At 56.2% G+C, this 20,383-nt stretch overlaps 1 protein-coding gene across 9 annotated transcripts in view; it reads right to left on the bottom strand.

Moving 5' to 3' along the window:
• BIN1 (bridging integrator 1) overlaps positions 1 to 20,383 on the bottom strand; it is a 56,656-nt gene that overhangs the window by 4,816 nt on the left and 31,457 nt on the right. For 2 of the 9 annotated variants that reach the window (XM_081261199.1, XM_081261201.1), the window contains exons 3-12: positions 16,376 to 16,430; positions 16,151 to 16,245; positions 15,616 to 15,711; positions 14,602 to 14,709; positions 10,126 to 10,211; positions 9,901 to 9,976; positions 8,525 to 8,607; positions 7,029 to 7,073; positions 5,400 to 5,547; positions 3,905 to 4,033 (exon numbers count right to left, since the gene is read on the bottom strand). In XM_081261199.1, coding sequence (XP_081117325.1) covers positions 3,905 to 4,033; positions 5,400 to 5,547; positions 7,029 to 7,073; positions 8,525 to 8,607; positions 9,901 to 9,976; positions 10,126 to 10,211; positions 14,602 to 14,709; positions 15,616 to 15,711; positions 16,151 to 16,245; positions 16,376 to 16,430 — 921 coding nt within the window. Of the gene's footprint in view, positions 1 to 525; positions 808 to 3,904; positions 4,034 to 5,399; positions 5,548 to 7,028; positions 7,074 to 8,524; positions 8,608 to 9,900; positions 9,977 to 10,125; positions 10,212 to 14,601; positions 14,710 to 15,615; positions 15,712 to 16,150; positions 16,246 to 16,375; positions 16,431 to 20,383 lie in introns of those variants that run through there. The other 7 variants (XM_081261200.1, XM_081261202.1, XM_081261203.1 and 4 more) reach the window with 4 other exon arrangements.

The raw sequence follows: 20,383 nt of genomic DNA on the forward strand, positions 1-20,383 counted from the left end.
CATCTCCAGTTAAACTGAGGAGGCCCTTTCCCATGGTGATGACCAGGAGAAGCAGTAGATCAGCTACAGAAAGCAGCCTCAGTGGGCTCCCTGTGCATGTGTGCACGTGTCTGTGTGTGCTGTGTGGGTGAGTGTGCCAGGTGTGTGCACCTGTGAACAGGAGTAGGGGGTGAGTGGCCTGGGCACACAGAGACGCAGCTCCCCCAGGTACAGAGCAAACACAGCTTACCTCCCAGAGGTCCCACGGAATTGACTGAGCGCAGCAGCGGGGGAGAAGGACAGAGTTAGCATGGAAGTTAGAGACCGGAGAGCAAGCAGTCCACAGAGACCCCCTACCCCAGGGCTTGGGTACAGCAGGAACAAGAGCTAGGTCTGCAGCTACCACACCCCAGTCAGGGAGTGGCTGCCAGGACAGGCAGGGTGCTGAGATGAACCAGAAGTTGCAGCAAGTATTTAACCAGCCCTCTTCTGAGGGGCGTCTGATGGCTAGTCTGGGTCTGTTTTCTGCCCTGCGCCTAAGGGAGCCACAAGGGCTGAGAGTCAGGAAGCAAGGTGAAGGGCAGGGCAGTGTGCGGGAAGAGAGCCTGGTGATCTGGGACCCCAAAACCTTGAGCCTAAGAGGCCACATAGCAGGTGAGCAAACATAAGCCCAGACCCTGGAAGTTGGTGGGCCTGCGGGTGGTAGTGGGCACAACCCACCTGACCAGAGGGCGTGGGCGCCTTCACGGGGCTTGCCACGGGTGGCAGAGGGTCAAAGTCCAGGTCCAGCAGACTGGCCTGCTCAGAGAAAGGCCCCGGGGCCTCGAACTTGGCAGCAGCAGCAGCAGAAGAGGAAGGTCGTTAGTGGCAGGCTGAGCACCTTCACCTCAGGTACACACAGCAGGTGAATACAGACCCCCATCCCAGGCTCTGGCCCACCCACCTCACACACATATACTAAGGAGCACTACCCGTGACCACAGGACCTGGCACAGGTCCCCCTCACATAAGGACAACACCTAGCACTCAGCACTGGACATCCAGCAGCAGTCCCGCCATGGGGCAGCCACCCCGCAAGACCAAGGCAAGCCCCAGAGTGCCCCCATCTCCATCCGCTGGATGGGGCAGGCTCCTGTGCTCCTCTTCTTTCTCCAAAAGCTCCGCTGCACACCAAGAGCAGCCCCAGGCCACAGCCCAGCTGGACAGGATCACCCTCAGTCTCCCCCACCTGCAGGCCCCAGGGTTGGGAGTTCTATACTACTTGTCCACGGGGAACCCCAGTCAAGTCACCCTCTGTGTCATCTACCTACCAACCAGCTACCGGGATGGAGAAAGAGTTGAGCAAGCCCAGACAGCCTCAGAGGCCAATCTCCAAAGTGGGGTCCCCAGTGCTAGGGGCTTCAGATCCATCTGGGAAATCTGCATTAAATCTCGACTCCACCCCTGCAGCCACCACCAGACCCCTGTTCAGTGGGCCCAGCAGCACGCATAGAACAGGCACAGCCCCAAGGGAGAAGCCCACTGTACAACAGGCCGCACCACTACAGGGGGAGGTCTCCCCAGAGCCCCCAGGGGAGGACCCTTGGATGGCAGAACTGGTGACTGGCTTTGAAGAGCCCTCTGAGGCTGGTGGGGGGCTGGGAATGCACCAGCACTCGGGGGACAGGGTGCTTTTAAGGAGGGGCTGGACAGTCTGCAGCCTTCATCTTATTATACAAGGGATTTCCTTCTTTCAGGACCAGAAAAGACTTTATCCAGATCCAAAAGAGGATGTGGCTCAGGGTTCTGGCTCTCTTGAGCCCTCATGCAGTACTGGGCGGGTCCCTAGCCCCCAAAGTCCAGGCCAGCCAACTCCCTGGCCTACTCACTCTTGACAAGCACCCAGCACTAAGAGGGAGTGCCCTCCAGGCCGGTGTCCACCATAGAGCCTCCGTCAAGGGCCTGAGACTTGAGGCATGGGCAGTGGCTCTCCAGAGAGGCCTCCTGAGAACACTCACGGGCATCTGTCCCCCAGCATCAGGTCTTCCACGTCAGCAGGTCAAATAGATTGACTCCCCAGAACCAGGGGGGCCCAGGCCTATCCCCAGCAGCTGACTCTCCTTCAGGTCCAGTCCTATCTGATGGGCCTGAGTCGGTAAGGTCACTGCCCCACCTCACAGCCAAGCCATCTCTGAGGACTGAGTACTTAGGACACCAATACACAGCCTCCAGGTACCTCCCACCAGCAGGGGGCCAGCGTCCTCCCCAAGCCCCACCCTGCTTCTTCAACACCCTCACCTTAGTCGGCTAAGTCCAGACAGCAACTCCCCTAGTGCTCCCAGGGAAGGGTCATCAGCCACAGCATTGACCACTTGCTGTATTGCTCCTGGCAAGTGACCCCCGCCCTGCACCATGCATGACTGAGGATCCTTCCTCACAGGGACACAGGCTACTCACCACATCACAGCAAAGAAGCCCTGGTAGAACCTGCATCATGGATGGGGACAAACCCACCCCTGCCCCATGCAGCAATACCCCAGGTGGACAGTTGTCCCACCCCAGACCAGAATGGATAGCCCTACCTCCCTGGATACGGATACAAGGGGTGGCAAAGGACACATGCAGACACATGGGGGGACAGAGACACACAGAGTCATAGTCTGGGTATGAGCAGTCTCTAGCCACCTCCTGGCCAGACCCCTCTTCCCTGTCTGAGACAGGCTGTCAATCAGGCCTGAAGGTCCCTCACCTCCTAAGTGGGGGCAATGCTCCCTCCTAGAGGGTGTTTGAAAACCAAAGGATGTACTGCAGGAAGCGGGTGGCACTACTTGGTCAGTACTTAGTTGCTCTCATGTCATTCATCTCCCTCATCTGAAAACATGCTGGCCAGCATGTCCAGTCACCCTCAGGCAGGGGAAGGCTATCACTGCTATTCCTACCTCCCTGTGCCTCCTTCTCAGAAAGGTTTGTATGCCTCCTGGGCCGCTGGCATTGTGTCACACAGCCACCTGCCAGCAGTCTTGGTGCCAACCTGGAACCATTGTTCTCTGATCCCACCTGCCCTTCACCATGCTCATGGGCCTCTCCTCCAGGCTTCTGGGCTTGTGCAAAGGAGCCTGCTGGAGGCAGAGTCGAAAGACCCCCCCGGGCCGGGCTGCAGGCAGGCCCAAGAAACCCCACGGCACTGTGGCCGAGTCCTCCACAGTCTGGTCTAGCACCACTTCCATCAAAGGTGAGGCCCTGCAGAAGGGAGGCTGTGAGGCCTGGGAAGCCAGCCTCCAGCGGGAAGTTCTCTGGGGGTTGCCCCTGAGTCCATCTGATAATGTGTCAGCCCAATCTGGTGCCAGCAAGAGGTTGTTTCAGCCCTGAGCAACACTCCCTGCTGTGCCCTCCTCCTGTTCATACATGGAGGGGCATTACACGTCTGTTAGGACATTTACAAGCCAAAGTCTCCATGCCAGGACACTCTAGGGTGTCCGACTGCTCTGACCAGCTACTCCCACTGCCCCCACCCCCATGTTATTCTGGCTACAGTAATCCCATCTCCCATCCCTCCCAGACTCTCCGCTATCTCTGCCTATGGCTCTCTGTGACTAGCCACCGAGCGAAGGTTACCTGCTCCAGGAAACCTTCCCTGGCTGCCCCAAGCCCTCCACACTCCCCACCATAGCATCAGCAGAGCTGGCCCCCAGAGGCAAGGGGACAGCTTTCACCTCTGTATCCCTGCATCTGGCCACAGGACATGCTCAGAGATGGATGATGGACAGTGATGGAGGAATGATGGAGGTGGGAGGGCGGATGAATGAGAGAGGCAGGCGCAGACTACACAGCCAGATTCCTGGCCCTAAAGACAGGAGCCCAGGGCATGGGATGGAGGATGAAGATCATGCACGCTCCCGGAGAGCGAGAGGAGAGAGAAGACTGGGCCGCGGTGGCCGCGGCTGACCTGGGAGGGGGTGGTCACGCTGATCTCGGGGACAAACGTGTCATCAAACAGGCTGAGGATCTGCTCCTGCTTGAGCTCCTTGGACGGGGTGTGTTTGGGGGGCGGAGGGACTGGTGGACCTTTCCGGAGCTGTGGGTCCGCAGGCCAGGGGGCAGCGCAGGAGGCAGAGCAGAGCATGGGGGTCCGGGGAGACAGAGACAAAGCCAAGGTTAGTCACACCCCCAAGCCCCGGCCCCACGCAGGCAACTGAGGAAAACAAGGTCAATGAAGAGTCACTGCTCCCAGACCCAGACACCAGGATTACAGGCCACCCCCAGGAGGGAGACCAAGGCAGGAAGTCCAGAAATACTGTGCAGGAAGAAGAAAAAAGGAGAGCGGAGGAAAGAAAGAGGGAGCAAAAGAGAGAGCTAAAGAAGGTAAGAGTGACCGCTCAGGCCCCAGGACCTCTGGGTGAGGTCTGGCGCTCACCCCTGTCCACCTCTGCCCTCCCACAGTCCACTCTTCCATCTCCCTGGGCCCAGGCAGGGCTGCCCCAGCTCAGCCTCAGTCTGTCCCTAGAGAGGCCAACATGGGGCCAGGCCATGCAGGGCCACACACCTACTCACCAGGTGAGGGAACTCGTGCAGGCCACACAGTCCCCGAGCCTGGGCTTCCCCCTTTGTTGAATACCGGTGCTCATGGTCTCCACTGCCCAGGGCAGCTGGGAGGATCCAGTGAATGAAGACATGGGGAGCACTGGTATAGTGTCCAGCCCAGAAGAAGCGCTATTCACTTGGGCACTTGTCCCTACTCTTAGCATCATTATCCAAATGGCCCACTGAGTCAGGAACAGCATAGAAACCAAAAGGGTTCTCCCCTCTCAACCCCACCTGGCTGCCCACTCCCAGACCCCCCGCTGTTGGGGCAGGTGGGGTGTGGAGACAAAACAGTCCAGACGCACCAGGCTCTGTCCCACTGGACCTCCCACGCTCCCTCACTGAGTCCTCCCTCTTTCTGTCCCTTTCATGATCCCATAAGAACACCTGGTGGGGCTCCTTCCTCAAGCCCCGGCCAGTGAGAGAAGAGACTTCCGAGACTCAGGAGGCTGAGGACACCCAAGCACCTATCTAGACATGGAAGGAAGATGGAGAGAAAGTCAAGGAGCCAAAATGCGGAAAAGCCAGGGAGAGAGGGAAGGGGAGGGAAAGGATACGTGGGGACACAAGGAAGGAGAAATAGTCACAGACCTGGGGTGGGCCAGGGCCACTGGGCCAGCCTGGGCTAGGTGGGGGCCGAAGAAAACAAGGCCCAGGCCCAGGCCCCCGCTGGGCAAAGCCTCTGGCTCCAAACCTGTCCAGGCAAGGGATGGAAGAGGAGGAGGAGGAAGAGGAAGAGAAGAAGGAGGAGGAGGAGGAGGGAGAAGAGGAGGGAGAGGAGGAGGAGGAGGATGGAGACAGCAACATAGGAGCAAGAGAAAGGGGGGGCAGGGGACAGGCCACTGAGACAGCATGCCTACCTGAGATGGGGACTTGGGGATGGAGGCCCCGGGTGTGGCCCCGCTGGCTGGCTCTGGCTCATGGTTCACTCTGATCTCGGGGGTGGCCGCAGGGGAGCCATCTGGTGGAGGCGACGGGCTCTTGTTCCCTTTGGCAGGGGCACTGTCACTATGGAGGCAGGATAAGAAAGGGAGGGCAATGTAGTGAGGCCATGGCATAAGAGAGATGCGCAGACGTGGCGGGTACACGGGTGTATGCCTAAAGACATCTGTGTACCTGTCCTCGCAGATCCTGATGTGGAATTGTGTGTATTTGGGCCTACATGTCCCTATGGATCCGCATGTGAGAGTAAGTGTACATGGTCCCTGCATGTCCCCAGGGTTCCACATGGGACAGGGTGTGTACACGGTGCCTGCATGTCCCCAGGGTTCCACATGGAAACAGTGTGTATACATGCATTGCCTGCACGTCCCCCTGCATCCACGTGTGGAAGTGTGTGTGCATGCGTGCCAGTACAGGAGAATATGAGGTGTGCGTGTCTTTGAGAATGGGGGGTAAGGAAAGGCCCTGGGCATGCACCTGCAGGAGTTCACAGTGGGGACCTGCCTTGGAGGCAGGGGCTGCACCAGCTGGGACTCCAGACCGGAGGCCTGTGATCCCTGGGGACACAGAAGGCACCTGGTACCCCAGCCTATGCTGATGTTGTCTGAGATCTACAGCATGAGCAAGCCAGACACTCTAGAGGCAAAGTGAGTCTCCCCAACTACACAGCAGTCCCTCTATTAGGGGGTGGGGACCACCTCCCCGGCCTGCCCCACAGGCTGCCACCTCCACCCACTGCAGTCCATTAGTCCACCCATGATACCCTCACTGTCTCCAGACCTTCGATCCCAGTCCCCCTCAGCCCAGTGTCCCTCCCCAATACACTCCCCAGAGGCCAGGTAAACAGATGGCATAACTTCATGGCAGAAGAGCAGACAGACCAGAAATAAGGGGAAGGTCCTGGGCAAAGGTGTGCACAGCGGCCATTAGGTGTGAAGGGCAAAATCATCTGTTCTTGCATACGGATGTTCTAGAATGGCACCGTCCAACACAGCACCCACCAGCCACAGGGGAGGCGGGTATTCAATCTAAATTAATTAGCACTACGAACTCAAAGCCTCCATTACCCTGGCCACGTTTCAGGCATTCACTGTGCTGGCCGGTGCAGATCTAGAAAGACCAAGTCACCTGGTGGGGGCTTGGGGACAATGTGAGACACATTCCTGGTACTGTCTTGTCTATTTTGAATTTGTTTTATGGAAATGTATTTGCCTCCTTAAAGAGAGATCAACATGACGTACGGTATACACATGTGCTGCGGTGTCCCCTTCCGGAGCCTCCCCCTTCCACCTTTTCCACCTGTGAGCACCTAGGCAGTCAGGGCCACATTGTCATACTGCTACCTTGCACTCTCCTCCTTTCTACCTGACAGCTCCCTTGGTCCTCTGTCCCCTCCCAACACATGGCACAACCCAATCCCCTGGGGCAGCACAGCACACAGGGCAGGTTAGGGGTTAGTGGCGCCCTCACAGCAGGGCACAAGGCACATGCACGATGTGGCCGGGTGCTGGCTCGGAGGCCCCCAGAGCAGCACTATCTGCCGGTACCTGTTCTTCTTTCTGCGCAACCGGGAGAACAGTTTACTTTTCTTTCTGTGGGGATGGATGGGACATGGAAGCCTTCATTTGGGGGAAATGCCAGGTGCAGAGGGAGGCCCCTTCCTCTGCCCTCCTGAGGGCCAGGAGAGGCCTGGACAGTCCATCCTTGGGCCTGTTGTCAGACCCAGGTGCCCTGGTCAAACCCCAGTTTGGTGTACCAGGGATGCTGACAAGGCCCAGGCCAAAAGTGTGCAGCTCTGGAAGAGGAGGGCTGCACCATGGGCCAGCTGGGTCGAAAGCCAGGTCCCAAGTCTCCACTTGCCTCCCTCTGGCCTTGGGTGCCCTTCCCAAGGGGGCAGCCTGCACTGCCCAGGACAGTCACACCTGCCACCACCTCACATGCCCTGGGTGTACCCACATGACCCTCCGCAGCTAGCAGGTGCCCTCCCTAGGGACTTTTATCCCACCCTCCCCTACCCTCCACACCCCTCCTGCTACCTCAGGCACTGGTGGGGCCCTCTCTCAGTCACTCTTGCATTCAGAGAAGGAAGAGGGGAGACACCATCACTAGGCAGCATCCCAGGTACCCACAAAGCACCCACAATCACCCTGTGCAGAAACTGAGGCTCACGAGGGTTCTCTGCACCTGCTATGACGCGTGCACACGTGCACACACAGAGATATATGTCAATCTCACAAACACACTCGTACACCCTCACATGCACTCATACATTCACACACTTACACACACACTCATACCCACACTGTCACACATACATTTTCATACACACTCACACATTCATACATTCACTCACACACACTCATACACACTCACGTGCACTCATATACTCATGTTCTCAAACATGCCCATAAGCTTACTCCCGCAATCTCACCAACATACTCATGTGTACTTTTGTACGCACTTGAACTCTCATACTCTCTCACACACATACACCCAGAAAGGGAGGAAAATCCCAGACTTGCTGTTGCTCCAACCCCACGGCCCCAACCCAAGGCACAGGGTTTTTCCCCTCCCCTAGTGGCCTCCCTCAGGAAACGGGGACCTCCTGGGCACCTGGCCCCCTGGGGCACCTGCAGAGGATAGGGAGGAGCCCATGTGGAGCATTTCATGCCAGCATCCAGGCTCGGGGCCTCTCACAACAGCCACAGTGAGGGGTGGGCAGGGGCACCGTCCTGCTCTGGAGTTGGGCTCGCTGTCCAGGGACCACTCAGTCCTGGCCCCCAACGCTGAGCAGGGGCTTCTCAACACCCTGATCACCCCCTCTCCACAAACGAGGTGGGAAACCCCGGGTTCAGGGACACACTGGGGAAGCAGCTGACCTGCCCTCACCTGCTGCCCTGTCACAAGGAGGCAGGGTCAGGAAGGTTCCCAGAGTCCCAGGGCCAAAACCCCAGGGGACCAAGAAAGGCACCTCAGGGTCCCAGCCACTGAAGTTGGCCATGCCAGAGCCCAGGCCAACCCCGGCCTCCCCGCCTGCACACACCTGGGCTGGGCCTTGACTGTGAAGGTGTTGCTGCCATGCTGCTTCTCCAGGCTGACCAGCACGTCGTTGAGGTTCTGGTTGAGCTGTAGGGGGACATTGAGCAGGTGGGGGCTCCACACCCGTACAGCCACACCTCCCCAGTACCACCTCTTTTTCCCTCTCCCAACCCAGCCCCTGCCAGGAACAAGCTCCTCTGTCTCTATGGATGAGAGTTGGGAAATGGACACCAAACCCGAAAAACCAAGGGGAAAGAGAAAAGGGGAATGGGCTTGTTACTAACCGTTATTGTTTGTGGGGATCATCTCTTCTCTTCTTACTACTTATAAGGATGCCCCAATATTCTATATAAAGTTTGCACTATTTCAACTTTTGGTTTTGCCATCACTTGTTTATCCTAATGGTCAAGGTCGTTTTGCCAAGATGCTTTCAGACTGACAATAACTGCCAGGAATTTCACCAAAGCACAGGCAAGAAAGGCAATTTGTCCCATGCACCTTGTGGTTCTCATTACCGAGACGAGGAAGCTCAGAGCTGAATTTTTCCTCCTACTTATATGCAATTCTGCCTAGTGTTTTTTATTTCCATGGACTAACTTTAGATAGAGAGATTTCCCTCCCCAAGACTTTTCATAAGTTGTCTCAAATCTTTGAAAGGGAAGAAGGAAAAAATAGGAATGAATGAGAGACCCGAAAAGGCAGGAAGCCCTACTGAGGGTTGTAAGTCGGGAAAGGTCCCCAGCTGGCTTTTCCTCCACTGGCCCTGGGCTTGTAATCCACCATCATCAATCACTTCATTCCTCTGGACCCAAGAGACAAAAGTCAGACCCACACCCCTTGCATGGATCAGGGAAGCTGCCAACACTGGGTTTTTCCAACTGCAAAGTTAAACATCTTTGCACTCCAATTGCCAGCCCAGTCATGGAAATAATACAGTGTAGGAATATCAGCTGGCCAGACCGCTTCTCACATCTGGCAGATAAGGCGGGCCTATTTCAACGTCTCAATTTTTTTCCCCATAAATTGGGAAACCGTCATCATTTCCTAACACTGAGCTCCATGAGCCAATGTGGCCTGAGAACACATTTACAGTTTGAGGGCAGCTGATCCATGTCACCCAACCTCTTCGACCAGGCAACAACAGGCAGCATGTGGGGAAGGGGCCAGGGCTGGATCTGGGATAGGCAGAGGGAGCCCCTTGAAAACAGGCACCAGCCAGTTCCTCCCCACAGCCCAGAGAGGGTAGTAGGCTAGTGTACCCAAGCCAGGAAGGCAAGGGGGAGCCTGGGTGGCCCCATCCATGGCTATGACCACCATAGTCAGACCAGGAGGGAACATGGTCCAGAGACCCTGAGGCCCACAGGGGTCCCCAGGGCCTACCTTGCTCATCTCCTTGTGGAAGTTCTCCTCCAGGCCCGCAATGCTCTGAAACGTGTTGACATAGAAACCTACACGGCTGGCGGGGGTAAGAAGAACACGGTTAGTAGACAGCCACGTGGCCAGCTTATCCACCTGTGAACACACCCACCCTCATCAGAGACCAGCCCAGATGGACACGTAGGCTGGGCACTCCAGGCCGGCACGAGGGACCCCTCCTGGCCTCACCTGTTCCACAGGGAGGGGAGCTCCTCCTGAAGATCCACATTCATCTCCTCAAACACCTTCTGAGCCTTGATGAGCTCCTCCTCAGCCTGGAGGGCAGGACAGGTCATTCCTCTCTCTGGGCCTCTGTCCCAGCCAGCCCCTGCCAGCCCAGGGCAGGCCACCCCCATCCCCAAGGCCAGCCTGTCCCACTGCTACCTCCTGCCAATATGCAGGGACTGGGGCTCTAAGCAAGGCAGAGGGTGGACTGGATGTGGACACTCATCCAGGGGCTCCCACTGCAGTCTTTCAGGGTCCCTACACCCCGGTCCAGGCTAGATGGAGGGAGGTGCTCTAGGAAGTGAACCAGCAGAGCAGCCACGCAAATAAAGGGGAACCCTGTAACCCAGTGTGGGGGCGGCGTGAGGGAGCACACAACAAGAAAGCTAGAGACAAAGGGCCTAGAGAGTTACTCAGGAGGGGTGCAGAGGCAAGCCTCAGACCCGGCCAGGTGGGGTCCTGCCTGCCTCCATATGCACGCCCTTGGGCTGAGTGGCAGCCCTGACACTCAGTTCCCTGGGCTGCTGCTCTTGCTGACCCCTCCTGAGAGCTGTTCCTCAGGACCAGCTCCTGCTCAGCCAAGGCCAGCCTTCCTTTACCTTCCTGGGACAGTCTTTTCCACCAACCCCTCTCTCTTCTGTGACCTACTAGGAGCAGCTGCTCAGGTACCTCTGGGACTGGCAGAGGGAGGTGGTGACTAGGAAGAAGGAAGCTAAGCTGCTGGCAGGTGCCAGTCCCCACTCCCCTTCCCATGCCTCTCGTGTTGCTGACATCCGCCAGCAGGTGGCGCCAAGGTTCCATCACCCAGCCAGAGAAAGCAAGTCAGATCCCGGCCAGGACTGGGGAAGGGGCTCTGCTAGCTCACTTCTGGAGAGACACTGCTGGGAACAGTGACTCAGGAAGGTGACTCAGATTCAGGGTGTGAGTCACAGCCCAGGAATGTAGCGGGTCCCACCCAGGGGTAACCTCTGCCAGCAGCCTCAATTCTCAGGCCGAGCTGGGGCCGGGGCCACCTTCTGGCAAAGGCAACCAGCGGCCTTAACACCACTTTGCCAAAAGCATGCGATTTCCCCAAGCCCAGCCAGTTGCTCCACCCAGATTCAGGCACCAGGACCAGCCCTAGTGAGCCCCTATCCCAAGTATATACCTAAGCTAGAGCCATTTGGTGATGGGGTGGGACTGAAGAAGGGACCACCATGGCTTCTATACCTTCAGGTACTTGAAAGAGTGAGCATGGATTCCTTATCTGACCATTTAAAATCCACCTTATAAAACTGAGAGGTGTAATAGAAGTGGGGAAAATATCCATCTAAACACACACCCATCCCTCAATCAGACTGGTGGCCCTCTGAGCACCAGGCCCTGTTCACAGGTCGCAGCCACATGGCAAAGAACAGGGCAGGTCCATTAGTGAGCTGCCAGATGTCAGGGCCTGTCTTTTAATCCCTTTAGGTCACATTCCTCATATTCTGGTTCATAAGTAGCACCTGGGGTTGGCAGAGAGTTGGGGGGGGGGGTGGCAGGGGAGACTGTCCATGGCTAGGGGAGGCCTTCCAGGCCCTGGAGCTCCCCTATATGCTGACAGGTCAAGGACAGATCCAAGATCAGCACCAGGTCATGCAGGAAGGCCTCAGGAGGCCATGGCAAGTATAGAAAGCACCTCAGAGCCAGCTCAGGGACACGTGGAACTGGTCAGCTCCCAAGAGGACGCCCTGTCTCCCCAAAGCCAAGTCCACAAGTGGGGCTGCCCTGAGCTCCAAGTTCCCAGCTCATGGCCAGCCAGCAGCCCCCAGGTCATGTGAGCAAATCCAACATATTTCCAACTTTCAGACAGGCCTGAGAAGAAGTAGGATATGCTCAAATAAAAATGGGACCCATGATGGGCACTGTGGTGGGGCCCTGTACTCTCAGCCACCTGGGAAGCTAAGGCAGAGGGATGGCAAGCTTGAGGCTAGCCTAGGCAACATAGGAGACCCTGTATCAAAATAGAAAATTTAAAAGGACTGGGATATTGTTTAGTGGTAGAGCACCTCTGGGTTCAATCCCCAGTGCTGGGTCGAGGGTAGAAGAGCAGGGGGTAGATACAAGTAGGAAAGCCAGTTTGGGCAAGAAAAACATCTGCAACCCAGCTTCCCAAGATGGGATCACATGCCTCAGGGGCCCCACCCAGCAGCATCTTCAGCCACACCCACCCAAGAGCCCAAATGCAGCAGGAAGTCTCCCATCCCAGGCCCCACGGCCTCCTAGGGGCCAATCAAATGGTTTCACCTGTTTCAGGGGAAAGTATGCAGGAACCCTGGCTCTGGCTCAGCAACCCCAATCCTCCCTCAGCCCCTCTCTCCTCTACCTCCTCAGCTGACTGAGGAAGACTCAGGTCTTTTAAAGGCCCCCAACCATCTCCACAGGCCCTAGAGAGCCAGGGTTAACCTGACCCCCAACCTCAGAATGAGGCTATCAACACCCAGTGCCTCCAAAGTCAGTCCCCAGCTTTGGCCTGAAAGAAACCAGGCAGCAGAGGTCAGGTAAGAAACTGGGCAGCGAGCCACACCAAGCCAGAGCTTCCCACATCTTAGGCACTCGATACATGTGGGTTGAAGATGATGAAATCAGGATGCGGCCCAGGAAAAATAGGGCAGCTGCCCAGAGAGAAACCCAACCTCCTAGGTCAAGCCTGTCATCTGCCTCCATAACAACACACACACACACACACACACACACACACAGTGAAGCGTTCTGGAGTCTTGTCCAGGCTTCATCTACACCGACCTGAAAAATAACAGGTTTCACTGGACAGAAAATCACGTGGCCCACCTCTCACAGGGCACTGTCTCCAGTGGTCTCAGTCACACCAGCCCATTCTAAGGACAGGACACTGAGAAAAGGGAAGTTATCTATCGCCAGGGTGGTGGGGTAACCCAGGAGTTTTGTACAAAGAGCCTCCTCCAGGAAGCCCCCCAGGAACCCTGTGATGCTGAGCAGCTGTCCTCAAGAAACCTCCAGAAGGCCAACCCTCCAGGACCCTGATCTCTACTTCCAGGTCTCAGCATCCTACTCAGACTAGGGAGCCTTCTCCATGCCCCCTCCCATCACCTCAGTCCTGGGCTAGCTGTGGCAGGGCCCAGCCAATGCAGCCCCAGAGAGTGACCAGGTTAAGGACCCAGTAGCTTGAGTCAGGTGAGATCCAGCTATGCCACTAGCCAGCTCTGGCACCCAGGGCAGGAGACTGGGCCTCTCTGGACATATCTTCCTCAGATATGTCTCCCTGGTCAATTCAGGTAGCCGTGGAGTTCTGTGAGACTTGAAGGACGGCTCACACCAGGACCGGAGCCCTGATATCACCTCCCTCCCCACTGAAGCCCTGGGAAACAACAAATGGTTCAAAGGTATTCCTGGGTTCCTGGAGCTCTGGGACAAAAGAGGAATCTCCAGTGGACTGCAGCCCCTCTGCCTCTATCCACCTTGGACATTCTCTAAACCAGACGTGTCTGAGAGTCCCCTGCCTGATTGTGGTTCGACCTCCGCCAACTCAGAGACCAGCCCTACCCCACAACCCCAGGAAGGGGCTGAGCCCTCCCCCACCCGCCCAGGGAAGCTCTGGGCGCTGGGCAGGCAGGTGCCCAGTGAGAGGACAGAATGACAGACCGAGAGACCGAAAGGCGCCAGCACGTGCAAGGTTAGAAGCCAATGTCACCTGATTTCGGAGCAGGTTAGTTTGAGCTACGAGATGAGCCTGCAGTTTGCCTTGGCACCACTGGGGGGCGGCTTTCTCAAGCAGCGAGACAGGCTGGGGGGCAGGGAGGCAGGTCAAGGCAAAGGAGAGTGGAGAGACAGGAGGGAGGTGGGGAGAGAGAAACAGACACAGAGGTTAAACACTAAGCCCACACTCCCCAAATGCACAGACAGACAGCCCCTGCAGCAAGAAAAAGGAACCTGCCCGAGAGGGGCACAAGGAGGGGGTGAACTCCAACTGCAAAGGCAAAGTGAGAGTTGTTAGCAGGGCAGAGGGGCTCAGCAAGCAGGGTCCGGCCCCACGGTGGGAGGAATCCCACCATCCCAACCCCCTTACCAAGTGGCCAGTGGTGGCTGGAACTGTGACCAGCCCACCAGCTTGTTCCAGCCAACCCAGGGTCACGTCAGATCCCAAGACAGAAGTCCACCCTGCGCCAGGCAGGGTGGTGGCACCATTCCACTGAAACCCAAGCTAGGTCTATTCTCATTCTGGAAAGGGGCCTCAGAATCTCAGAAAGGGCAGAGGGGCCTGCTGAGGGCAGGGAGGAGCTACAAGTGAGCCCCCACCCCGGCACCCTGAAGGGCCTTCCTCTCTGCAGCCCTGGACCAGCACCATTCCCACCCCAGCCCATGGACCCTGGACTATCACCCCTCCCCCCCGCTATCTGCCTGCTTCCCAGAGACTCCCCTGACCCTTCCTCCAGCCCTTACCTTGGCGATTTTGACTTCATCTTTCTTTTTGGCGGTTTGAAGGGACTCATAGTGGTGTCGGGCACTGTCGTAGTCCACCAATTTCCGCCCTCGCTTGGCAATGCGTGACTGGGGGGCAAGCAGAGGAGGAGGGGCTGAGCGGGGCCTGGCACCCACGAGAGCCTGTCTCAGGCCTATGGGAACCCTGGGTGCTGGAGCATTCCAGAAAGAAGGAACTCACCCCCTCCAGCGGCTTGCCCCTCTGCCTCAAATGTTTTCCTTAAAACACCAGCCAGTAATATGGAAGCCAAGAACCTTCTTGGCCTAGCACTGGGCTCCTTACAGATGCCGCTGGGCCCCTCTTTTCCTTCCCAAAGCACCCCCAATCAGTAACAGGAAGCCTGAGGCATCAGGGGGCAGCTCCCGGGGCAGCATGACCATGACACCCACACGCACCCAGGGACCAAAAGCCCAGCATAATGGTCACCCTCCCGGGTGCCAGACCCCTGTGCCTTCATGAACACAGCAAGCACCCCAGGTCCCCTTTGCCTCAGTCAGGACCTGGCGCACCGAGAGCTCTTGGCACTTACCCAGCCTGATGGAGGCAGCTGGCCTTGTCATCACACAAATACAGCCCAACAAGCAGACCCTGATAGCAGGCAACACTCACCACTACACACACCCTTCCACACAACCACACGCCTGGGCCTCACACTCCACACACCTTACAGTCAGTCCCAGAGTCACTCCACAGCAACCTGGCCACACACAGGTAACACACCATGGGGCTCCTCCCATAGCCCTCAGACCCAAAGTACAGGAAGGGCCAGTTCTGTGGAGCAGGAGAGGTGGTGGGCTGACCACAGAGGGAGTAGCCCCAGAAGGATGAGATGCCACGCCAGGAGAATGTCACCCACAGGACAGAGTTGGCTGTGGCCTGAGCCAGCCCTGGACAGCACTTCTGGGTCTCCTCCTCCTTCCCCTTCCACTGGATGCCAGACTAGAACAAGTCAGATCCATCAAGAGGACTCTCACCTTGATGTCAGGGAACTGGCCCAAGTACGTGTCCATGGTCAGCAGCGCCTGGTCCACCAGTTTCTGGTGGTAGTCCATCCACAGCAGGTCATTGTTCTGAAATAGGTAAAGCATGAAAGTGGGCCTGCAGGGAGCTCGGCCATACCCATCCCCGTTTCCCACCCCAGGGACCTGGGGGTCAGCCCCAGCCCCACTACCTTGAAGCACTCAGTGGATTCTCAGAGCCTCAGTGTCCCTATCTGTAATACAGAGGCAACAACTCCTGCCCTGCAGCTTCTCGTGGATGACAGGGAGGTGTAGTCAGTGAAGGAGACTTTGTAAGTCATGAGTCATAATACACAGAGACTGCCACAATCCATTATCTCACCCCTCGGGTGACTGTGTCAGAAGAATGACAGCCAGCTTGCCCAAGGGCACACAGTGTGTGCACACTGGGGAACCAAGACAGCTTGTCCCAGAGGGTGAGGCTAGGGGACAGGAGCTGAGGCTAGAAGTGCACTCCGGGAAGGGCTGAGGTCACCAGTCCCATGCTCACCTCAGCGATCTTATTGGCCTCGTCCCTGCCAGGCCAGTCAGGCTCATACACCTCCTGTAGACACTCGTTCAGCTTCTTGGAGGCTTCGTGCATGGCTGAGGGACAGAGAAAAGCAGGTGGCCTCTCAGTGACAGCCACCACCATTGCAGAGGTGGCCCTGCCATCCTGTCCCCAGCTCTGCCCCCATCACTCCTCACTGCCAGATCTGCCCTGCCTTTCCCTCACCTTTGACTGAAGCCAGATAAGTCCGGAGATCCTTCTGCAGCCGGGTGCCCTCAGTCTGTGGACAGAGATGAGAACCAGGTGAGGGCCTGGGGCACCCTCTATCCCCAACTCTCCTCCCTGCTTCTTTCACATGATAAACTAGGCTGCTCGGCTGACCCCTCAGTGGGCCAGTATGGAACCCACCTCAGAGGACAGTAGCTATGGCCACAAGCTCACACTGAAGAGCACTGCACTCCTGGCATCATCCCTGCCTCGAAAACCCTGTCTCCCCACCATGCACACTTTATAAGGCAGGAAGGCAGGGCCCCTGTGCACCAGATGACATGCCGGAAGTACAGCAGAATGCAGCAGGTTATTTGGGTGTGGAAGGACCAAACTGCACTCAGACAACAGGCACAGAAGCCCAGGCCAGGAGAGTGTCACAGCCAGCTGTGGTAGTGTAAGCTCAGGTAGGACCCAAGAAGAGAGGGCTGCCACAGCACAGTGTCAGGGAAGAAGGCCCCAGTGTGGGCCCTCACAAGACAGAGGGTCTAATGGCAGAGGACCACAGGCCTCCAAGGACAGGAAAACTCCAGAAGGGACAGTGTCAGCAGGGGTGCAAATGGGGGCGGGGATCATTTCCAGGACCCTAGAGTCGCTGGTCCAGCTGAAAGGAAGGATGTAGAATATAGAATGGTGGAGGAAAAGGCTGAAGAGCACGAGTGAGCAGAGTGTGAAGCCTCCTGAACTGAGAACAGGGCCTCCGGAGACAGCAGGGCCAGCACAGAGGGTGAAACCAGCTCCACATCCTTCTGCACCATCAATACCACAAAAAGCAGGGGCCAGGCTGGGCACAGTAGCACACTCCTGTAATCCCAGTGGCTCTGGCTGAGGCAGGAGGATTGCACGTTCAAAGCCCACCTCAGCAACTTAGCGAGGTCCTAAACAACATAGGGAGACCCTGTCTCAAAATAAAATATAAAAAGGGCTGTGGATATGGCTCAGTGGTTAAGCATCCCTGGGTTCAATCCCTGGTACTGCTCCCCCTGCAGAAAACAAAAGAAAAGAAAGAAATCAGGGGCCTAGGACACTGAACTCTGGGGCAAAGAGGGGCGAATAACAGGTAAGAGGTCTGAGATGACCAGCAATGAGACATGGAAAGTTCCAGAAGAAGTATGGGAAGAAAGGAAAGTATATACAGGTTTTGGAGCCAGGCAGTAAGGCCCAAGTTAGTGGCCTCCCTGAGCCTGGGTGAATGACCATGCCTGACACATCAAAGGTGGTCTGGAAGTGGCTCCCATGAACCAGATTCCAGAGGCCTTGAAGACCACTCTCAGGAGATGGACTACAAGTGAGGAGGAGTGGGGGTTGGGGAGCAGGGACACAAGGAGAACAGTAATGGCTATGGCTGACCTGTGTTCAACAAAGGCACCTTCCTGGTCTTACAGGTGCCCATCCCAGCCTCAGAGACACCCTTGCTCTGGATCCCCTCACCCTAAGAGGGCTTGGGAGACGCAGGCCCAGCAGCCATCCATGGTCCCAGGAGATCAGTCACCCTGAAGAGTGTGAAGATGCTCTCCACCCAGGCAGGTCAGTCCAAGGAGGGCAAGCAGGCTTTCCCATCTCCCTCCCCAGGCTCACCCTGCCTCAGCTCAGGCCTGCCCTTCCTCCCCAACGCACACAGAGCTCTGTGTACCAGCTGCCCACAGGGGCTGGTACACCTCACCTCAACTCCACTGAAAAGCAAGGACACAGAGAGGGTCAGCAACCTGCCCAGAGTCACACAGAGACTCGGAGAGCCAGGGAGACCCTCCAAGGCCAGGCGGTTTGCTGAATGAGTAACTGGTGACAATGTGGCCCCCATGAACACACGGATCTGCCTACTCACTACAATGAATGCTTTCACATCAAAGTGGGGCCATGTGGCGAGTGGGGGGGGGGTGGCTGAGAACAGCATATAAGATGTTATATAATAAAAAAAAAAGGCCTCTCTAAAATTCCTTCGGTTGCCCATAGAGAACATTGATTTTTGGAATGCATGGGGAATTGGCTCCAGAACCCCTTTTCAGATACCAAAATCCACAGATGATCAAGTCCCTTATATAAAACGGCATCATATCTGCATATAACCTAGGCACATCCTCTCGTACACTTCAAACCATCTCTAGATGACTCATAACACCTCTCATGTAAATGCTATGTAAATAATCATTATACTACATTGCTTTTTACTTGTGCTGGGTTTGTTTTATTTTTATAGGTGTGTTGTTACTTTTTATTGGTTTTCCCAAAAAATATTTTCAATCTGCAATCAGCTGAATCTGCAAATTCAGAACACACAGATAAGGAGGGTCAACTATATAGTACACAACCCTGATCAAACCTAAATGTGAGGCTACTGATTAAAAATCAAATGAAGAAACGAATGTTCAGATCTCTCTAGAATGCCAGCAAGGATGGGCTGTGCACCCTGCCCGACTGACCAATGAAGAGAGCTCCATCCACTCTTGACACTGCCTCCCTAACCTAACAATTAAATGCTTTGTTGGGCGAGATGAGGATTCAAGTGTGTTCATGATGCAATGCCATTGTGTCATCTGATATTACAGAATCTTCCAGACCCGGCTTCTTTCCCTGCGAAGACTACCTCAACCCAGCTGCACCTCTGACCTGATCCCCACCTGCCTCTATACAGCACCCAAGCAAAGGGTTCCCCATGGGGTGGGCAGCTGCACTAACCCAGGCTGCTGGCTGTACCAGGGCCTCTTGTGCTTCCAGGACAAGGCTGAGCTGTAAGCAAGCACGTGGTATGCAGATGTGCAAGGGGCTGCCCTGAGCTCTGCCTCTCCTGTGCAGCTGGATCCCTAAGCCGCACTCAGTCCTCGAGGTGAACAAAGCCTTCCTCTACCCTGGATCCCATCCAAGCCAGCCCCTCTTGGACCAATCAGAACTGTGTGTGTTCACTTCTAAACTGGCTCCCTCAATCTCCTTTACAGGATGCCTGGGAAATAATTTTTTGGAAGCTCCTTGGGTTCTAAGCACACTCTTTGCAGAGCCCAGCTGGAGAAGGAGAAGATTCTGGGGCCACTGCCCAACTTGGCCTGTGGGAGTTAATCAGGACCTGAGGCAGTGCCAGAAAGGGATGGCTCAGCCATCATCCCCGAGCCCCTGCAGACTCAAGAACCCAGCTTCCTGGAAGGTCTGGAGGACAAGGATGGCCCCCTGCCACAAGGACCCCTCTGGCTCCAGCTCTGACTCTTGCACCTCACCATTCAATGCTCGGGGATCAGTCTTCACTCAATAGCCAGGGCTGCCCACTGTGAGCAGAACCCAGGTGTGCCCCAGGTTAAAGAAGAAACCAGACCTGCCTCACTTCAGAGAGTCTTGGGTCCTGCAAGCTACAAGGAAGAAGTAGAGCTAAGAAGTAGAGCTTGGCCAACCTTAAAAAGCCAAGATGGTTTCCAGCAGCAATGATGTGCAATGCTCTAGAAGTAAGGGGGCCAAGTAGGCCCCTATGGTCCCTCAGTGAATGGCCAGAAGACAAGGGCCTATGACCAGCATCAAACGGGCCCAGAGGGGCTCATTATGAGAGCAGGTGAGCAACACCCTCTCCAAGGCTTCACCCTCACAGGAAAAATTTTCTTCCCTGGAGACTAAATTCTCTGCTACCATTATCCACCCCTAATGCTGGGCCTCGTGATACTGGGGCACATGGGTAAAGAGGCAGGAGAGTATCCAGGCTTTCTGCACTGTCTCCATCTTGCATTTCCCGGCTCCCCACCAAGCCCTGTAGGTTGGCTGAGGCCAAATCACAGCAGCTCCCTCATTTCCTCTCTCAAGGGCAGTGACCCTCACACCAGTCCCAACCCCAACACTCATGCCACACCCCAGACATCTGCATATACCAGTCAGATCCATAACTGACGGGGTGCCATAACCTTCAAAGAAGGTGTTATAGTTTGGATCTGGAATGTCCCCCAAAAGCTCATGTACTGAAGACATGGTCCCCAATGCAGCAATGTCCCGTAG

The sequence above is a fragment of the Spermophilus citellus genome (assembly GCF_964194105.1).
Source record: "Spermophilus citellus genome assembly, chromosome: 11".
Lineage (NCBI taxonomy): Eukaryota > Metazoa > Chordata > Mammalia > Rodentia > Sciuridae > Spermophilus > Spermophilus citellus.